The 15,790-nt window shown below is 43.0% G+C and overlaps 2 protein-coding genes across 2 annotated transcripts in view; one reads left to right on the top strand and one right to left on the bottom strand.

Annotated features, from left to right (window-relative positions):
- Positions 1 to 1,953: 1,953 nt before the first annotated feature.
- Positions 1,954 to 11,882, bottom strand: PAICS (phosphoribosylaminoimidazole carboxylase and phosphoribosylaminoimidazolesuccinocarboxamide synthase). Its single transcript, XM_027636198.1, has 9 exons — positions 11,747 to 11,882; positions 10,888 to 11,085; positions 8,184 to 8,362; positions 7,416 to 7,595; positions 7,212 to 7,325; positions 5,201 to 5,284; positions 4,920 to 5,100; positions 3,799 to 3,957; positions 1,954 to 3,143 (listed from the first exon to the last, which is right to left on the bottom strand). Exons 1-9 carry the CDS (start codon positions 11,763 to 11,765, stop codon positions 2,977 to 2,979), a joined length of 1,281 nt encoding a protein of 426 aa, XP_027491999.1. The 5' UTR covers positions 11,766 to 11,882; the 3' UTR covers positions 1,954 to 2,976.
- A 402-nt stretch (positions 11,883 to 12,284) lies between these two features.
- PPAT (phosphoribosyl pyrophosphate amidotransferase) overlaps positions 12,285 to 15,790 on the top strand; it is a 44,613-nt gene continuing 41,107 nt past the window's right edge. Inside the window, exon 1 of the mRNA XM_027635715.1 lies at positions 12,285 to 12,507. Coding sequence (XP_027491516.1) covers positions 12,380 to 12,507 — 128 coding nt within the window. The 5' untranslated portion in view covers positions 12,285 to 12,379. The remainder of the gene's footprint in view (positions 12,508 to 15,790) is intronic.

The following is a 15,790-nucleotide window of genomic DNA, read 5'->3' as shown; positions in this document are numbered from 1 at the left end:
TGCCACTCACCTGTACCTGAAGCAATGTAGGATGTAAACCAAGTTCTGCCCTCAGCACTTCCCTCTGCTAAGTCCAAAAAGTTCTTTGCTAATATCTTTAAATAAAATATACTGTTAAGCAGGCAACTCTGCTAATTAGGACATGATCTAATTCAGGGTCCTAGGTTCCACAGCAGATGCTTAAAAATTAGACTTCCATTACAGGTATTCCAACTCAATTTACAAAATACAAATAAACTTTGGTAACTGCTCTATGTAATACTTTCTGTGAAGATAAAAGCACTTTTAAAGTAAGAATTTGTTGGGATTGTTTTTAAAATTAGACCAAAAAAAGCGCAAGGGCTACAATAGCAGTTTCTGACTGAAGCAATTTTCACGTTATTGCATCAATGTAATAGTTGAAATGCTGAATCAAGGGGAATTATGTTCATTTCACAGCAAAAACTTTGTGAAGAAGTTCCAGCTGAACTAAACCACTGATATGCAATGCTTTGGCCTTTAGGACAACTACATTAAGTCCTTGCAGATATGATAGACTTTGCAGGTTTTGTCTGCTGATCACAGCAACACACTGTTTATGTTGGCTGCTGTCTTACTGCTTCTTTGCAAGGCAGCTGCTCAAGCAAGGATTTGCTTCCGAGAGTTCAGTACAGACTGCACAAAAAAAAAAAAACCAAGCAACACACCCCATCCAAAGCTGAAGAATGACCATTTCTATGGCAACTAAAGCACTTGCATGCTCATGCCCAAGATAAATTGGCACAATCTTACAAATGAAGTTTGTATAATCAGAGTGAAAGTAATTTGAGAAAGGTAACTAGAGACTGAACAGAATATTCCAGGTGTAATAAATCATCATCTGTTACTAATTTTTATTACATGGGAGAAGACTGTACAGAAAAAGCAAAACAGCACAGCAATGTAAGGTGGAAGAAGAGAGCAGTGGCTGGCTGCAGTTGTCTATCTCACCATGGTGGTAGGGTGGTCAGGTGACTAATAAGCTTGTCAGGTTGATTACCCATCAGAGCCAACACCCAGAGTAGTGCTGGCTAGAGAGGAATAGGAAATGACACCTTCACCTCTTGTGTAACTTCACCCTCAGGCTGTGTATTGTTTTGTTATGTAGCTGAGCTAGCAGACTACTGCCACTAGGAGAAAGAAGCGCTGCAACACACAAAGTTGTTGGCTTTGGTGCTTGTCTGATTACAAGATGATCCAGTTCACTTACCCAAGCAAACTAAGAGCATGGAGTCTTTTCACCCATTAATTCTTTTAATAGTCAAAGTTAATACCACTGTCTTGGTAGGAGAGCTAGCTGACAGCATGCTTTCAGATATGCCATGGTTAAGTATGCAGGCAAGTACAAACTTGGGAAATAGTTTGCTCGCTGAAAAAAATTGCAGTCTTGAGGATCTTCACTTCTAAGTCAGTGATAGTATGCCACAAAGGAATTTCAACCTCTTTGTTCAGCACTAGCTCTCACTATTATTGATACTTTACTTAAAAATTTATTAGAAAAGCAACTGCCCTCAAGCCTAAGAAGTGTTTTAGTTGTTTTGCTTTAGTGTAAGCTTTGACCAGTTTAAAACCCTTGCATTTAAGGGAGCACTGCTCAGAGCTCTTCTGTACAAATACATCTAAGATGCAGTCCCTTCCTGTGAAGAAGGACAGCAGCAGCATTTAGTCCAGTTACTCACATTAGGGGTAAGCCTGACATACTAGACTACCATCATAGAGCAGTACTTTAGGAACAAAGCAACACAGCTTCCTGTAACACTGAGACACTTTATCAATAGCATGGTATCTTCCAGAAGGCTGTCACATAATGGCATTCCTGGCAGGTTTTAGCACATAAGCTTTTTATCATTAAGTCCTAAAGCTGATGGCTTTAGCATATACCAGAGCTGATGGCTACTTCTGAGTGTACTTTTCAAGAAGTCTGCATGAGGCAGCTTTGCATTCAGTAGTTTATTTATAATTGTAAAAGCATAAATGTTACATACATTGAGTAACTGCATATTTGTTAGAATCGTACCTACTCATAAGACTGGTGTGTGCAAAGATAAGTCATGCTTAGATTTCCCCCCAGTAGTTTGTTGCATTAGTATTTATTCCCCTCTTCAGTTAAGTTTCCATAGAAACAGAGTGAGGAAATAGAGATATATAATAGCTAGAGTCATTGAAGTGTATGAAGACATAATCACATAGGCCCTTTAGAACTACTGAAAGTAGAGATCTACCTAGTATTTAAAAGGACAAAGCCCAGACTAGGCAAAAGTTACAGCAAACAGGCAACAAGCCAAATTACAGGTCACTTAAGCCAGTTGTATTTATAGCTTCTTATGAACATCACATCATTCCAAAAGATAGCAGTGGGGTACATATACACACACATATTTTAAAAAAAGATACATGTATGTATATACATTTCTTAAATAAGGCATGTATTTATTTCAGGCTCTTAAAATATTTTTCCACCCCCTTTTCTTATTAATACAGCAGATGTTGCCATTTTATTGCTAAAGAAAGCATACCATCATTGCAAGCAGAACAGCATCAGCACTGGCTTTAGTCAGCAGTCCAGTTGAATTAATAAGGTTCAAGACATATATTAATAGTACGGAAGAATATTACTGTTACAGAAATACAGAAGACTAGCTGAATTCTATTTGAGAGCGCACCAAAGCATTCTCTTGACATAGTCTGTAGTATAAACTACAAAGCAGAACAGCACCATTTTGGAGCAACAGAAAGAGATACCTAAAGTACTACTTCCCCATCTCTACTTAGTTGTTATATTAAAAAAATACACAAGGGAAGGATGAGGACACAGACTTCATCTTCTGCTCTAACAATGCTTTCTTCTGCAAGAAATGATGCAGGACTTTTGAGCTCATTCAAATGCAAATCGTAATATGAATGAATATGCACGCCGTTTTCTTTGTGTAACTAATAATAGTCACTTGTTAGTATGATTTACAAGGAGCACTCTCTAAGTTTTTTGTCAGCCTGCTTCAAGGAGATCCAGGTGTTTAACATGCTTGATCGCAGTTTGGCCCACACCAAATGGTTGTTTAACCCAAATATCTGGGCAGCAAACTGAGCAGCTCCTTCAGGTGACAGAGTAGTAGGACAGCTAAGACCTGCAGAGAAGAGAATGCCACTTATTAAAGCATAGTTTACAGTCAAAACATTGCCTCTGAAGAACAACTTAAGACAAGGTTTGTTTACAGCCTCCAGGTGCAATGATCCAGTTTTAAAGCTAGTGAAGTACCAGATATTCCACTACTTCTAACACGACTGCTCCATGGCATTTTAAACCAAAAGCCATCAAACCAAATGACTCCCCTTATACAGAGGTAACAGACTTCTGGGTCCCCTGTTTGCCAAGCATCCATTCAAGTCACTAACAAAGTTAAAAACTGTACAGCTAGCAATGCACTGAAGTAATATTTAAGTGTTGAGGTCTCACCTATCCTAAGTATTATTTGATCTTTGGTAATAAGGAAAACTCAACAAAATTCAAATATTTAAATTCCCATTAGTACTATTTCCAATTTCGTACTGGAATATTTAGCAAGGATAAATCAAGGTTTATATTTTTCTAAAGACTATTCCTATGTAATCCTTGCTCTGTCTATTGGGCTTTTTGTCATGAAGAAGTCCAAAGACTACAAACAACATATTTCTAAAGACTTTGCTCAGTACTGGTCCAGCTACTTTTCCACATGCGTGTATACCAGAACAAAAAAAATAGAGCTAGATCAGAACAGGAGCATAAATTGAAGATCATCTTACCACTGGGTAGTCTGAGAGAGGACCACACATCCTGAGTGCCCCAGTCAGCTGAGAGTGGAGGGCAGTTGACAACTGGGTAAGCAGTATTACCAGACATGACTGGCCCCAAGCCATTGCTTCTGCCAGCAACTGCAACAAACACTGTTGGGATTCCATCTCCTGGTGGGCAGGAAGACAATCAGTGATAAGCAATCCACCTTGTTGTCTACCACCTGCTTTCACGGGAACTTTAATCCAAAGTCTACAGTTCTGTTTGCAATTGTTTTGTCAATTCCATTACATGGCACTAGAATTTTGTGTTCACCTTCCCCCTTTACAGAAATAGCTTCTAAATCTTTCAGCCTTAAATCTCACCTACTGTTTATCACAACTGAAATTAGTATTTCTTACTCTGCCTCTGAGGGAAAATCTCAGTATCAGAGAAAGAGGTGCTGCTTAGCTTTGTAGAGAATATAGCCATTAAACCTCTGGCATCGTTCAGGTGTTCCTCTCCTTAAATCTTGAACAGTTCACCTCTAAGTGTTTCTCAACTATGGTTACCACATTTGTAGTTTCACTAAGCAGAAAGTATACTCGCACAAAAATAAATAGTTCATATCTGCTAGGCTATAAACAGTTTTGAAGAGATGTCAAGTTTTCTTGGCAAAGACAGTAATTTAAATCAAGCATCTTTTTCTCAGGACATCTAAAGTAATAAGCAAGAATATTTTCACGAAACAGGCAGGAAAGCATAGTGGGAGCAACATCTGCTTTGTAAATAACAGAAGAATATTCAGAGTCAACTAGAGAAAACTATCGTTCCTCCTTGTTTCAGAAGGGCTGGAATCATCAACGAGATGCTACAATAAATGTCTTAAGGTGATCAAGGCTTGGGCAAAGCAGTTCTGGTACTGAGAAAAGCAGAGGATGGAAGCTGTGGCTGGGCAGTAGGACAACACATTACTCTGAAACTGCTTAGAACAGCCTGTCATTATGCAATTAGCAAGTGTAAATCAGCGTTGTAACAGCTTGGTGTTCTGTTTAACAGAAAATGGAAAAACCCCACATAAATCCTCAGGTTGCCAAGTCATTCTGGAACATGATGCCGCTTCAGTTCAAATCAGTATTTCTTTGGCATTTACCTTCATATTCTGCTTTGATCCTCAAGGTTTCATCCGGCCCTTTATGAGCAGAGGTCACTCTTAATTCACAAGGAATTCCAAAGGTTGCACATGCCTTTTTTATTTTTTCACAGTGACTGAGATCAGAAGGAGATCCCATCAACACCACAACTCTGCCTTGGCTCTTTGTTTTCAGAAGCAGCTAGGGAGAAGAATGGAGAGGGAGGGAAAGAAAAGCAGTCAGCAGAATTGAAGACATGGAATTATCAAAGTCTAAATGTGTTGTTCATAAAAACAGGTACCTCCACTCTCTCTGAAACCCATTCGAAGTTTCTCTTAACCATTTGCAGTGCTTCAGGAGTCACTTCTTTCAGGTCCCGATAGGACTGAAAAGAGGAAAATAAAAAATGCTGAAGTGTCGTGGTTTAACCCCAGACAGCAACCAAGCCCCATGCAGCTCCCTCACTCTCCATCATGGGATCAGGGAGAGCACTGGAAGGGTAAGAGCAGGAAAACTCATGGGTTGAGCTAAAGACAGTTTAATAGGGAAAGCAAAAACCACGTATGCAAGCAAAGTGAAACACAGAATTCATTCACTGCTTCCCATGGGCAGGCAGGTGTTCAGCCATTCCCAGGAGAGCAGGGCATCATCACATGTAACAGTTACTTGGAAAGACAAACACCATCACTCCAAAGGTCTCGTTTTTCCTCCTCCTCCTCCCCAGCAGTATATACTGAGCATCATGTCATATGGTATGGATTATCCCTTTGGTCAGTTGGAATCACCTGTCCAGCTGTGTCTCTCCCAGCCTCCCACGCACCCCCAACTTCCTCACCAGCGTGGCAGTACAAAAAGCATAGAAGGCCTTGGCTCTGTGTAAGCCCTGCCCAGCAATAGCAAAAACATCTCTGTATTATCAACACTGTGTTCAGCACAAATCCAAAACACAGCCACTGTGAAGAAAATTAACTCGGCCCCAGCCAAAACCAGCACATGAAGTTAATGTGACTTGGGTACACAAAGCACTCATTTTGCTACCATAATAGATAAGAATTATTATTACACCTCAACTGAAATATTTATGCAGTTTCTAGCCATTCTACAGGAAGGAGAACAGCGATTGGTACAGATATGGGAAAACTGAATATGGAAGACACTGGAATATATAAATATATTGGATATATAAATATATTGGGATATAACGAAGAACTATCTCAACAGGTATAAACAACCTCCTACATTACAACTTATTGCCATTTGCAACACAAAAGACTTTTAGCCATGAGGGTATCAAGGTTTTGGAAGCTTTCCAAAGGGAAAATGTAAGGAAAGACATACAACTTCTTTAATACTGGATTTGTAATGACATGATTGCCTGTACCAGCCAACCTACGTTCTACATCATGTTATCATGGGCCTTATTTTAGGGAGATGAGCAAAAGCACCAAAGCAATTCATTCAAGCATGCTACTACATAATTCAGGTCAAGTAAACAATAGAGTAGTTCTGCTTTCCAGTTTAAAATTAATACCCTTCCTCCCATACACACTTTGGAAATTGTCCCCTGTGGCTTACAACCAGTTTCTCTCACAGAGTCTCTGTGAGAGAATGTCTTAACATTGAGAATTGTCTTAACAACCATGACAAACTCCAGGGCAGAAGCATTCCCAAACCAGTTCTTTCATAAACTACTTACCTGGTAGTTCAGAGATATTTGAGAAGTATAACTGCTACAAGTTTAAATATAGAACAAGTTTTGTTTGAAATTTAAGTTTGCAGTCCTCATATGTGGGCGCAGTCTATTAGTAACACTTTTAGAGGCAACAATATTGAATTCATGGTTAAACAAAAATAAATAATGAAGAAAAGTATCCTCCCTGCAATTCCCTCTTATGTATCACCAGATCTCTACTAGTAGAGGATACCACTCTGAATAAAGAGAGAAACTTGGAGGCAGATCTGGGAACCAAAGCTTCTATTCTTCCCACTGATTTGTTATCTAGCTATCTTATTATTATCTGCACAAGTCATACTTATCCCTGGGAGTTCCACACTTTATTACAATAACTCCAGTCATTAGTGCTGTAGGGTATTTCAACTGAAGATATACAGAGAATTTTTTTTCCTACCACAAACCAGATAAACTTTTTAAATGAGAAGAAGCTCAGACATTAGGTAACACATGAACTACTCTGTAACAAGATAAGACTATCTAGAAAAAGCCATACTGAAAAAGGTAACTCCTACAGTTTAACATCTGCTTTTATTCTCCCTCCCTGTTGACTTAGAAGGTAAAAAGATTAAAGCATTACCTGTTTGTCCTTCTGCTGGCTTCTGTCTCCTGCTGGCCACAGTCTCCATGAATCATTATCAATAACATCAGCAAGAACTATTTCTTTTGTCAGCATATTAACACCAAATTCAATCTAAGAAGACCGTAAGAATCCTATTTTAGTAAATATACAGTGACATATTTCCTGTCAGAACTGGGATCATAAAAAATGAAATTCTTATACCTTGAGGTCTACCAGAGTACAGTTTTGGGGCTGCCATGCTTTTTCCAGGATTTCAAAAATAGCTTGAGTGGAACGAGCCATAATATCCACTTCAGTCTGGCCAATAGTAAGTCCAGCAAAACAGAATTTTGCTTCAATTATTTGCTCCTCAGACCACTGTGGATCATTATTAGCATCATCCTTTTAAGAAAACCAGAACAAATACATCACATAATTTAAGCTTGCTATGAGAGGAAAATAACCATTAAAAGATACTAGGTTTTTCAAAAAGAAAATACAAGTTTCAAACTAGTATTTTATGATTAGCATTAAAAAAAGCGACAGGATACACCAAAACCAACATTTTAGGTCACAATTCACAAGATACTTCTTTTGAGCATGCATTTCCAAAGAATTTCAGAATCGTGACTAGCTAGCTACTTACCCTCACTGTGCAAGTACTGTTTATTTTAATTTCTTCAAATATATCAACAGATCTGTTTCAACTGGTGCAGCTTATGCCTAAAAAGTTGTTATACCTACATTTTTCTATTCTTACATACAGTTTGGCTTGTTGTTCTTTGATGGCCCTGTAAGCCATCATTCTATGCACTTAAGACAAAATAGCTGTTGGACAAGAATGCAAGAAAACATTAGGATGGCAAAACTACTGATACTGATAGCGTTGGTCAGACACTAGCACTACTTGCTTTACCTGTCAGCCCTTTAAAGGAGACAGAGTTCTACTTCTGTTTAAGTTTGATTAACATCACAGGAAAGGAAACTTACCTTGTAAAACATCTCAATTTTGGGTGGGTAAAACTTATATCCTTCCTTGACACCAGGGTTTCTCTTGAGGAAGGAGCCAGTAGCAATTCTTCTGCACACCCATTCAATTGGGATCATTTCACAGTGAGCTGCTATGAATGCTGTGTCACTCTGTTTCCTGACAAAAGCTGTTTTGATTCCTAAGTATAAAGACAGCAGCTTAGTTCCATGAGTAGGCACATTCCACACTTGAAACAAGGGTCACAAAATGATCTTTAATTTTAAGTACATCTGAATCTTGTTCTTCCCTGGACTTAAGGGACATACTGAATCTTTGAGTATTTTAAGCCTACCCTGGCCTTGCAAAAGGCAATCAGTGCAGTTATTTCCCACAAGTCTTTAGTTTTGCCACTTTTATCATACTACACTCACTTGTAGCTCAGAAATCATGTTCTTGCAAATAATTTTGTTCACAGAGCCTTTTTAATAAATCTATCCTTCACAATGTTTTTGTTTGTTTAAAAAAAAAAAAAATTAGCAGCAACCAAGTACCCAACCATGCTCTCTGGTGGAACATTCATTACACATTGAATTGTGTAATTGGAGGGTTTCGAAGTAAAGGGAGCATGGTAGTCTTTACTATTTTGCTTAATGAAGGAGGATGGCGCAGAGGGCAGAATGGCTTTGTCCTCCCTTTCATTGCAAACAGTTATTTAGGGCAGTAGATCTTAAGGATTTCTTAGGCAAAAGACAGTAAAACCCAGAAGCTTGTGTACCCAAACAAACCTGTTGCAGCAAGTGAGCATTTTTACATGGTAAGATGACCGACCCCATATTAAACAGGGACAGCCAACACGTTCAGATCAGCATTTTAAGTGCAAAATGGCTCTTTTTTTAAATTTCGCTCTTGAGGAAAGTCCCACCTTTCTCCCCAGCCAAGAGCAAGACAACTGTCAAGCCCAACTGGCATCTGGCAGAAACAGAAGGCAAAGGAGCTGCATTCAAGTCAAACGAAGGAGTACCTCTATTCCACACCACTTCCAGAGCCATAAAGAAGGAATTAAAAGGTCTTAAAATATAGTATTAACACTGACTCTTCAGATTTTGTTGCGTTTCCTTCAAGGGCAGAATGATTTAAATAATCAACTGCACATTGAGGCACTTCTAAATCCAGGCATTACGGACCCTGTATGGTTCACTACTACATTTTTCATCAGTGCAGATGTGCTTTTGCTGGGCTGACATTAGCTCTATTATAAAAGGGAGAAAAACTTTAACAGAACTTCGTAAATCATCAACTCTGAAAGAGCAGGTTAGGAAGAGTTGCGCAAAGCAAACAAACTACTTCTATAATAAGGCAGCCATATTATCTGCCATTTACACTCAAATAAGCAAACTGGAAAAGAACCCTAGAGGTCTTTTATTGCTTTAAAAAGCAGCTGCAGTTTACTCTCCATGTTTTTTCCACAGCACCTGTGGAAGGTATGAGTACAACCCATTTACGGATTTTTGACAGGTCTACAGAATGGCTTCTTCATGTTAAAAGTTCACATTTCTAGGAAATGAAATATTTTCATTGTTATCTTAACTTGCCATTCAAAAACTAGGCAAAACATCTCACTAACTGTTCCTAAACAAAAATTGGTAGTTTAAATCAACTACAGATATGATCAGATACCTTGGAGGCTTTCTTTGTACTCCTAAGAAAGCCAGCGACTGAGGATTACACAGAATTACTTGATGTATCTTTGTCTCAGTCCATATTTTAAGAACCACACACACAAAAACATACAACTCTACAGAAACCATCTGTCTCTTCCTCACATATGAAACATACTAGGACTTCACTGTTTGTCTGAGAGCCATTACCACACCTTATAACAGATAATACAAATTCTAGACTAACTCAGATGGTACCCAAAGCAATCTTCGTGTCAATGCTTCAAAGCGCACTGAGCACACAACTATAAGCAGTCTTGACCAAGTTTACTGGTGCTTGTACTACAGTACTGTTTGCAGACTCACCACCAGCACAAATTCCTCTTTGCAACCTGCAAACTTCTCAAAGACATTTCAAAATGCTTTCTCAAAGCAAAGCTACTGGCTCCATTTTTGGAAATGTAGTGCAAAACTTACCCAAGTGACTCAAGTTAGTTATGTATCCTGTGACAGCTCACTTTTAGCATCAGAGATATTTTGAGTTTTTTAAAGCAAGTTTTAAGCTTCTGACATTCAATACAGACTGATAAATGTATTTGCAATGTGGTCCTCACATGCGTTGTAGAAATGTACAAAACTAACAGAAACTCTATGTTGCTATAACACAACTGAGAGGGGAAAAATACACTGTAATTTAATGTTTTAACATTCATACACAAATTTCACACAGCCTAGAAGTAGTGTGGCAGTGCCACTAGCTAGCAGTGACTTCTATGCAGGCAGATGTATGCAGAGGGGAGGATTAGGGGCACGTCCAAACAAGTAGGAGAAACTACTGTAGTTATCTGCCAGACTAGATTACTGCAATTACTCTCATGTTCCAAATGAACAAGTCGTCCACCCATTTCTGAAGTACAACAGAGAAAAGCATAACTAAAAACTAATAAAAAAGAGACTAAAAAACCACCAGAGCCTCAAGGCAGGCTAAACCCTTATACAGAAACAATGCTGTTTTGCAATAATGTCTGGAACACAAGGGTATATATTCTACCTTTAAAATACTTACCCGCTTCCTGAAGCAGCTGAAACACACAGCTAGTTGTTGTGTTGGAAATGGCAGCCTTCCCTTCCATTCGGTCCTTCCTGGCCGCATTTCCCGCCGTTATTTGGTCTTTTGACTGCATGAGAACACATCCCGGGATGTCTGGCAGCTCATACACTTCTTTCGTTTTACCTTCATTAACTTTTTTACCAAGTTTCAGGTCTACAAAAATTAAAAAAAAAAAAAAAAAAGAAATCAGTTTAACACTGAAAGGACTTGTTTACTTCCGCACGCACGCCCACAACTTTTTCGTCCAAACGCGGACCCAGCAGGACCCCGCGCTGCGGTCAGAGACCACGAGGAGCTCGCTAAGCCCCCACCCACGGTGCGACTTGGTCCCGTTCCCCCCGATCAGCGAGGCCGAAAACCATCGCTCCGGGCTCCTGTCCAGGCGGCCCCGGCTCGCCAGGGACGCGCCGGTTGCAGGCGGGCAGGTCCCGCGGGAGGCAGCGGTGCTGCCCCGGCCGTGGGCAGCCGGGAGCTGCCGCCTGAACGCTACAGGCAGGACCCGCGCCACTTTCACCACCTTTTTTTTTTTAATCTTTGGGACAAACTCGGAGCTCCCCGATCTGAGCGGCGCGGGGCGGCAGCCGCCCGCAGCATCCTCCACCTGGAACTGCCCGTCGCCGTCTCTCCGGCGGGACAGGGGGCAGCCGTGCCCACCCTCGTGCTGGGAGCGGCCACACACAAGAAAAAATACATAAATCAGAACTGCGCGAGAAAAAAGTTGGCTCCGGAGCACTTACATCCCGAGCCCGCTACGAGGGCACTGGCCCGCGGGAGCGGCGCCCTCGACCCACCCCCGCGACGGCCGCCCGGTTACCTGATGCTGCGGGGGCCATGGCTGCGGCGGGAGCGGGCGCGGGCACCGGCACCTAGAGCACAGAGAGAACCTGAGCGCACGGCGTGGGCTCGGCCGCTGGGGTAAGAAGGGGCTGGCGGAAGGGGCGGGCAGCCCGGGCCGCGGAAAGCGGCGCCGCCCGCCAATCGCCGCCCAACGCAGCGGGGCGGCCCCGCCGAGCCCCCCGGGCGAGCCCCGGGTGTCAGCATCTCCCCCCCGTCCCGAGCAAACACGGCCCCGACCCGCTGCCCAGCCAATGTCGACGCCGCACCGCGCCCGGCCCAGGGCCCCCCGCGCCCCCTGCCCCGCGGGCAAACATCCCCCCCTGGCCTGGAGCGTCCCGCGGGCAAACATCCCCTCCCGGCCTAGAGCGCCCCGCGGGGTCGCGGGGCCGAGGGGAAGCGAGGGGAGGCGGGGCCGGGCGAGGCGGCGGTGCGGGCCGGGGGTGCGGTGCTCGCCCCCCCGCATGTAAATGAGGGCGGGAGGCTCCCGGCGGGCCACCGGGAGCCCCGGGCGGGAGGCGCTGTGGGCTGAGCGCGCCGCCGGCAGCAGTGCGCGGGAGCGGCCGGAGCGGGGCCGGGACTGAGAGGGGGGCCGCCACGTGCTACCCGCGCCATGGAGCTGGAGGAGCTGGGCATCCGGGAGGAGTGCGGCGTGTTCGGCTGCATCGCCTCCGGCGCGTGGCCCACGGAGCTGGACGTGCCCCATGTGCTCACGCTAGGGTTGGTGGGGCTGCAGCACAGGTAAGGAGGCGGGGGGAGGGGGGGGCTCGGTGGTCGGCTCTGGCCGGACGGAGCCACCGTCCGGAACCGGCGGCTCCGTGTCGGGGCCGGGCCGCGGCGGCTGCCCCGGGGCCGGTCGGGGCCCCGCGCCAGCACGTGCAGCTGGGAGGGTAGCGGGCGGCAGGAGCGGGCTGGGACGGGAGAGGAGCGGGCTGGTACAGGAGTGGGGGAAACAGCGCGGCCGGGGGGCCTTCCCGCCCCAGCCGGTCCCTTCCGCCCCGCGCTGGCGGGGAGCCCCGGCCGCATCCCGGAGGCGAAGCGCAAGGAACGCCCCGGCGCCTCCCGACCCCTCGGGCCGGCCCCGCCGAAGAAACAGTTCTCGGATGCCTTTGGACCTCGGCTGCATCTCGCTTGAGTCGCATCCGCTGCCGGGGCCGCGCCACCGGCCCGGGCGTGCGAGCGTGTGTGCGCGGAGCCCGTGGTGTCGCCGCGCCTCGGGCGGCGGGGATGCGCCCCGTGCAGCGGGATTCGCTGCGGGATGCGCAGAGGGATGCGGGAAAGCGCCGGCCGCCCCGTCCCAGCCACGCTGGGCGCTGACCTGCCGGCGGCTCGGCGAGGCCCTGCCGTCACTCTCGAGATGCTCTCGTTAAAGTATAACTCACAGAAATCGAGGTTACCGAAACCGAGCAGTACTTGAACGTTTTTAGGCGCCTGCTAGCCATAGTGGATGGATCTATCACCGTGATACAATAAAACTTCTACCTAGCATGTCTATGGCAAGGTACAACAGACCTGACTCGCTGTGATCCATGTGGATGCAGAGCTGCAGAGTGAAGTTTGGGTTCTGCTTCCATTCGGTTGCCATCCAAAGTAATAATGTTATGGTCTGACATACACTAATCGTGTTTTTAGTGGTGCCAGAAAGGGATATCCTCCTTGTGGGAACACGTGCACAGACAAACACACACATGCTCGCTTAGTGTAGTACATGCTGGGCTTCTGTTGTACACGCAGCCTGTATACTGTGCTTATCTTCACAGTTGCAAAAAGTGTGCTAAATAAACACATTCCTGACAGTCTGCGTAGGTGGGCTTCTCCAAGTACACATGCACTGAATAGATCAAATATGTTCTTTGTATTTCTGAGGTCACAGACATGTAAAGGTTGCTTTGAAATTGTTTTTGGACCAACAGTAGGAAATAGTTTACGCAGAGATTTTATGTATATTACAGTGGAGTTTCAGATACTTTTACTGGTGAAATGCTGCATCCCTACGTGATTCTTGTATGCTAATAATTCAGTTTGGGCTGCAGGTGTGTAATTTATAAGCTATATATATTTGCCAGTATCCATCAAAAAAAATGTTATTGGGAGTTATAGAGCTGCAGAATTCAAGGAACAACGCCATGTAATTAATAGTCTCAATTTAGGTTGTGCCTTTTATCTGTGAAGAGGCTGGATAAGAAAATCTTACTTCATTTTTTGCTTACAGTTGTACTGGTGGACCTGAAGTTTCTTAGTTGGAAATAAAATGATCGATGTATTTTCATTACTTTCCTTTTCATTATCTCAATTTTCATTGCAACCTTATTTCATGATTTTTCAATATGCATTTTTCTCATATTTTTTTTCTTTCTGATGGGTACTTGACAATTATATTTAATTTGCATGAGCTTTTTAATACCACATATCCCCTGTGGAGGACACAACTGTAGACAGTAATACTAATGTTATATTGAAACTAAGCAGTTCACAAGTTCTACAAGAAGCTACACACCTAAAGACATATATGCACTGCCTCTGATTCTGATTTTCTAACTCAACAATTGTCAAAATTTTTAAGAGATGCTTTCTTAGAGACATAAACATTGCATATGTGAAGTGAAATTGGGTATACCTTTGCAAGTCTGTTAAATAGCTGAGATGTTAATGTTCCCACTTCCTACTTAAATGTTTCTCTCTAACCTCTTTGCATATTTCCTACTATGAGGTGTAGAAGAGTTAGCATCCCTATCAGGAAGTAATAAGACAATAGCTATTTTTCTTTCTACTTTTTGGAATGTATGTTGAAAACCAGAATTAAGAATTAGCATTAACTGCATCAGTAAATTTCATTAATCCCATTGTTTTAAAGTTAAAAACTAAGACTTGTTTCTTAACCATAGGCCTTTAAAGATAAGTAAATATGAAAGAAAATTGTAGTAAATATTAATGGGCCATCCAAGTCAGGCCTCAGTGACTAACAAATTTGACTGGCCACTAGAAAATGCAGTCCTTCAGTGGGGATGTTTGCAAATGAAAACTTGAAACTCTGTATGCTGGATCAGGCTATCAAAATATTTAAGCATGTATTCAGTGGTGTGTGAGTGGTGCTCAATGCTGCTCTGAAACTATTCTGCATGAAAAATTGGAGTGTATATGTAAGCAAGGCTCTGGAGCCCACAAGTAGGCATATCATGAAAGATAAAAGATAGAGTTGAAATTTCACTAACATGACATAAGCAGAAACAACTTTAAAAGTTGTTTTGGGTTTTGTTGGGCTTATATATATATATATCATTAAAAAGCGGCTGCTAGATTGTTGAGGCTTAAATTCACACTCCTTTATAGCAGAAGTTAGAACATTTCATTGGCTCTTACTTTATGATGGTAAACTGTGAATTAAAATGAAAACCAGTATATTCCTACTCACAGGCTAACCGAGGCCTTCCACGCACTAAGAACATTTTATTGATTTAACATTTTACAGCTATGTTAGCAGCAAACGTTCATTATGTTTGAAACTTTCAATTCTGCTAAAGCTAGTGCTGTTACTCTGGCGTCAACATTATCAAGGCTCAAAAGTAGATGTTCTAAATCATCTCTGCGTTTTGAAAGCCAGGGAACAAAGTCTCTGCAAAATCCACTGACAGCGTGCCAAAATAAAATCAGAGGATATTGGTAAGGAGAGGACATTCTTGGGGGCGGCGAGGGAGGGAGGAGGAGTTACTCTGAGTTACAAATCTATTAAACATCATTTGAGTCCTTGACCAGGACAAATTTGCAAAGTTAATCTTCGAACAAGTGTGATTTCTGTTAACTTTTTGCAAAATTCCTGAGAAAATATTTTTGGCAGTAATACTGTGTACAGAAACCTGAGTGCATCCAGTGTTGTACTGATTTTTAGAAAAAGGCTTTGAAAGGCCTCCTCTATGCAAGTGGACATCTCGTTGAGTCAGGGAATAATCCCTTGTCCCAACTCAGCTGGGCCCGTGTATGAAATTTGTTGAGTGGAGGCTTTGCCAGTGTGCTTTTTGGTACCTTT

The sequence above is a fragment of the Corapipo altera genome, unplaced genomic scaffold, assembly GCF_003945725.1.
Source record: "Corapipo altera isolate COAL_440 unplaced genomic scaffold, ASM394572v1 22b, whole genome shotgun sequence".
NCBI lineage: Eukaryota > Metazoa > Chordata > Aves > Passeriformes > Pipridae > Corapipo > Corapipo altera.
Note: the sequence above shows the minus strand (reverse complement) of the source record. Positions and strands in the feature narration are given on the sequence as shown.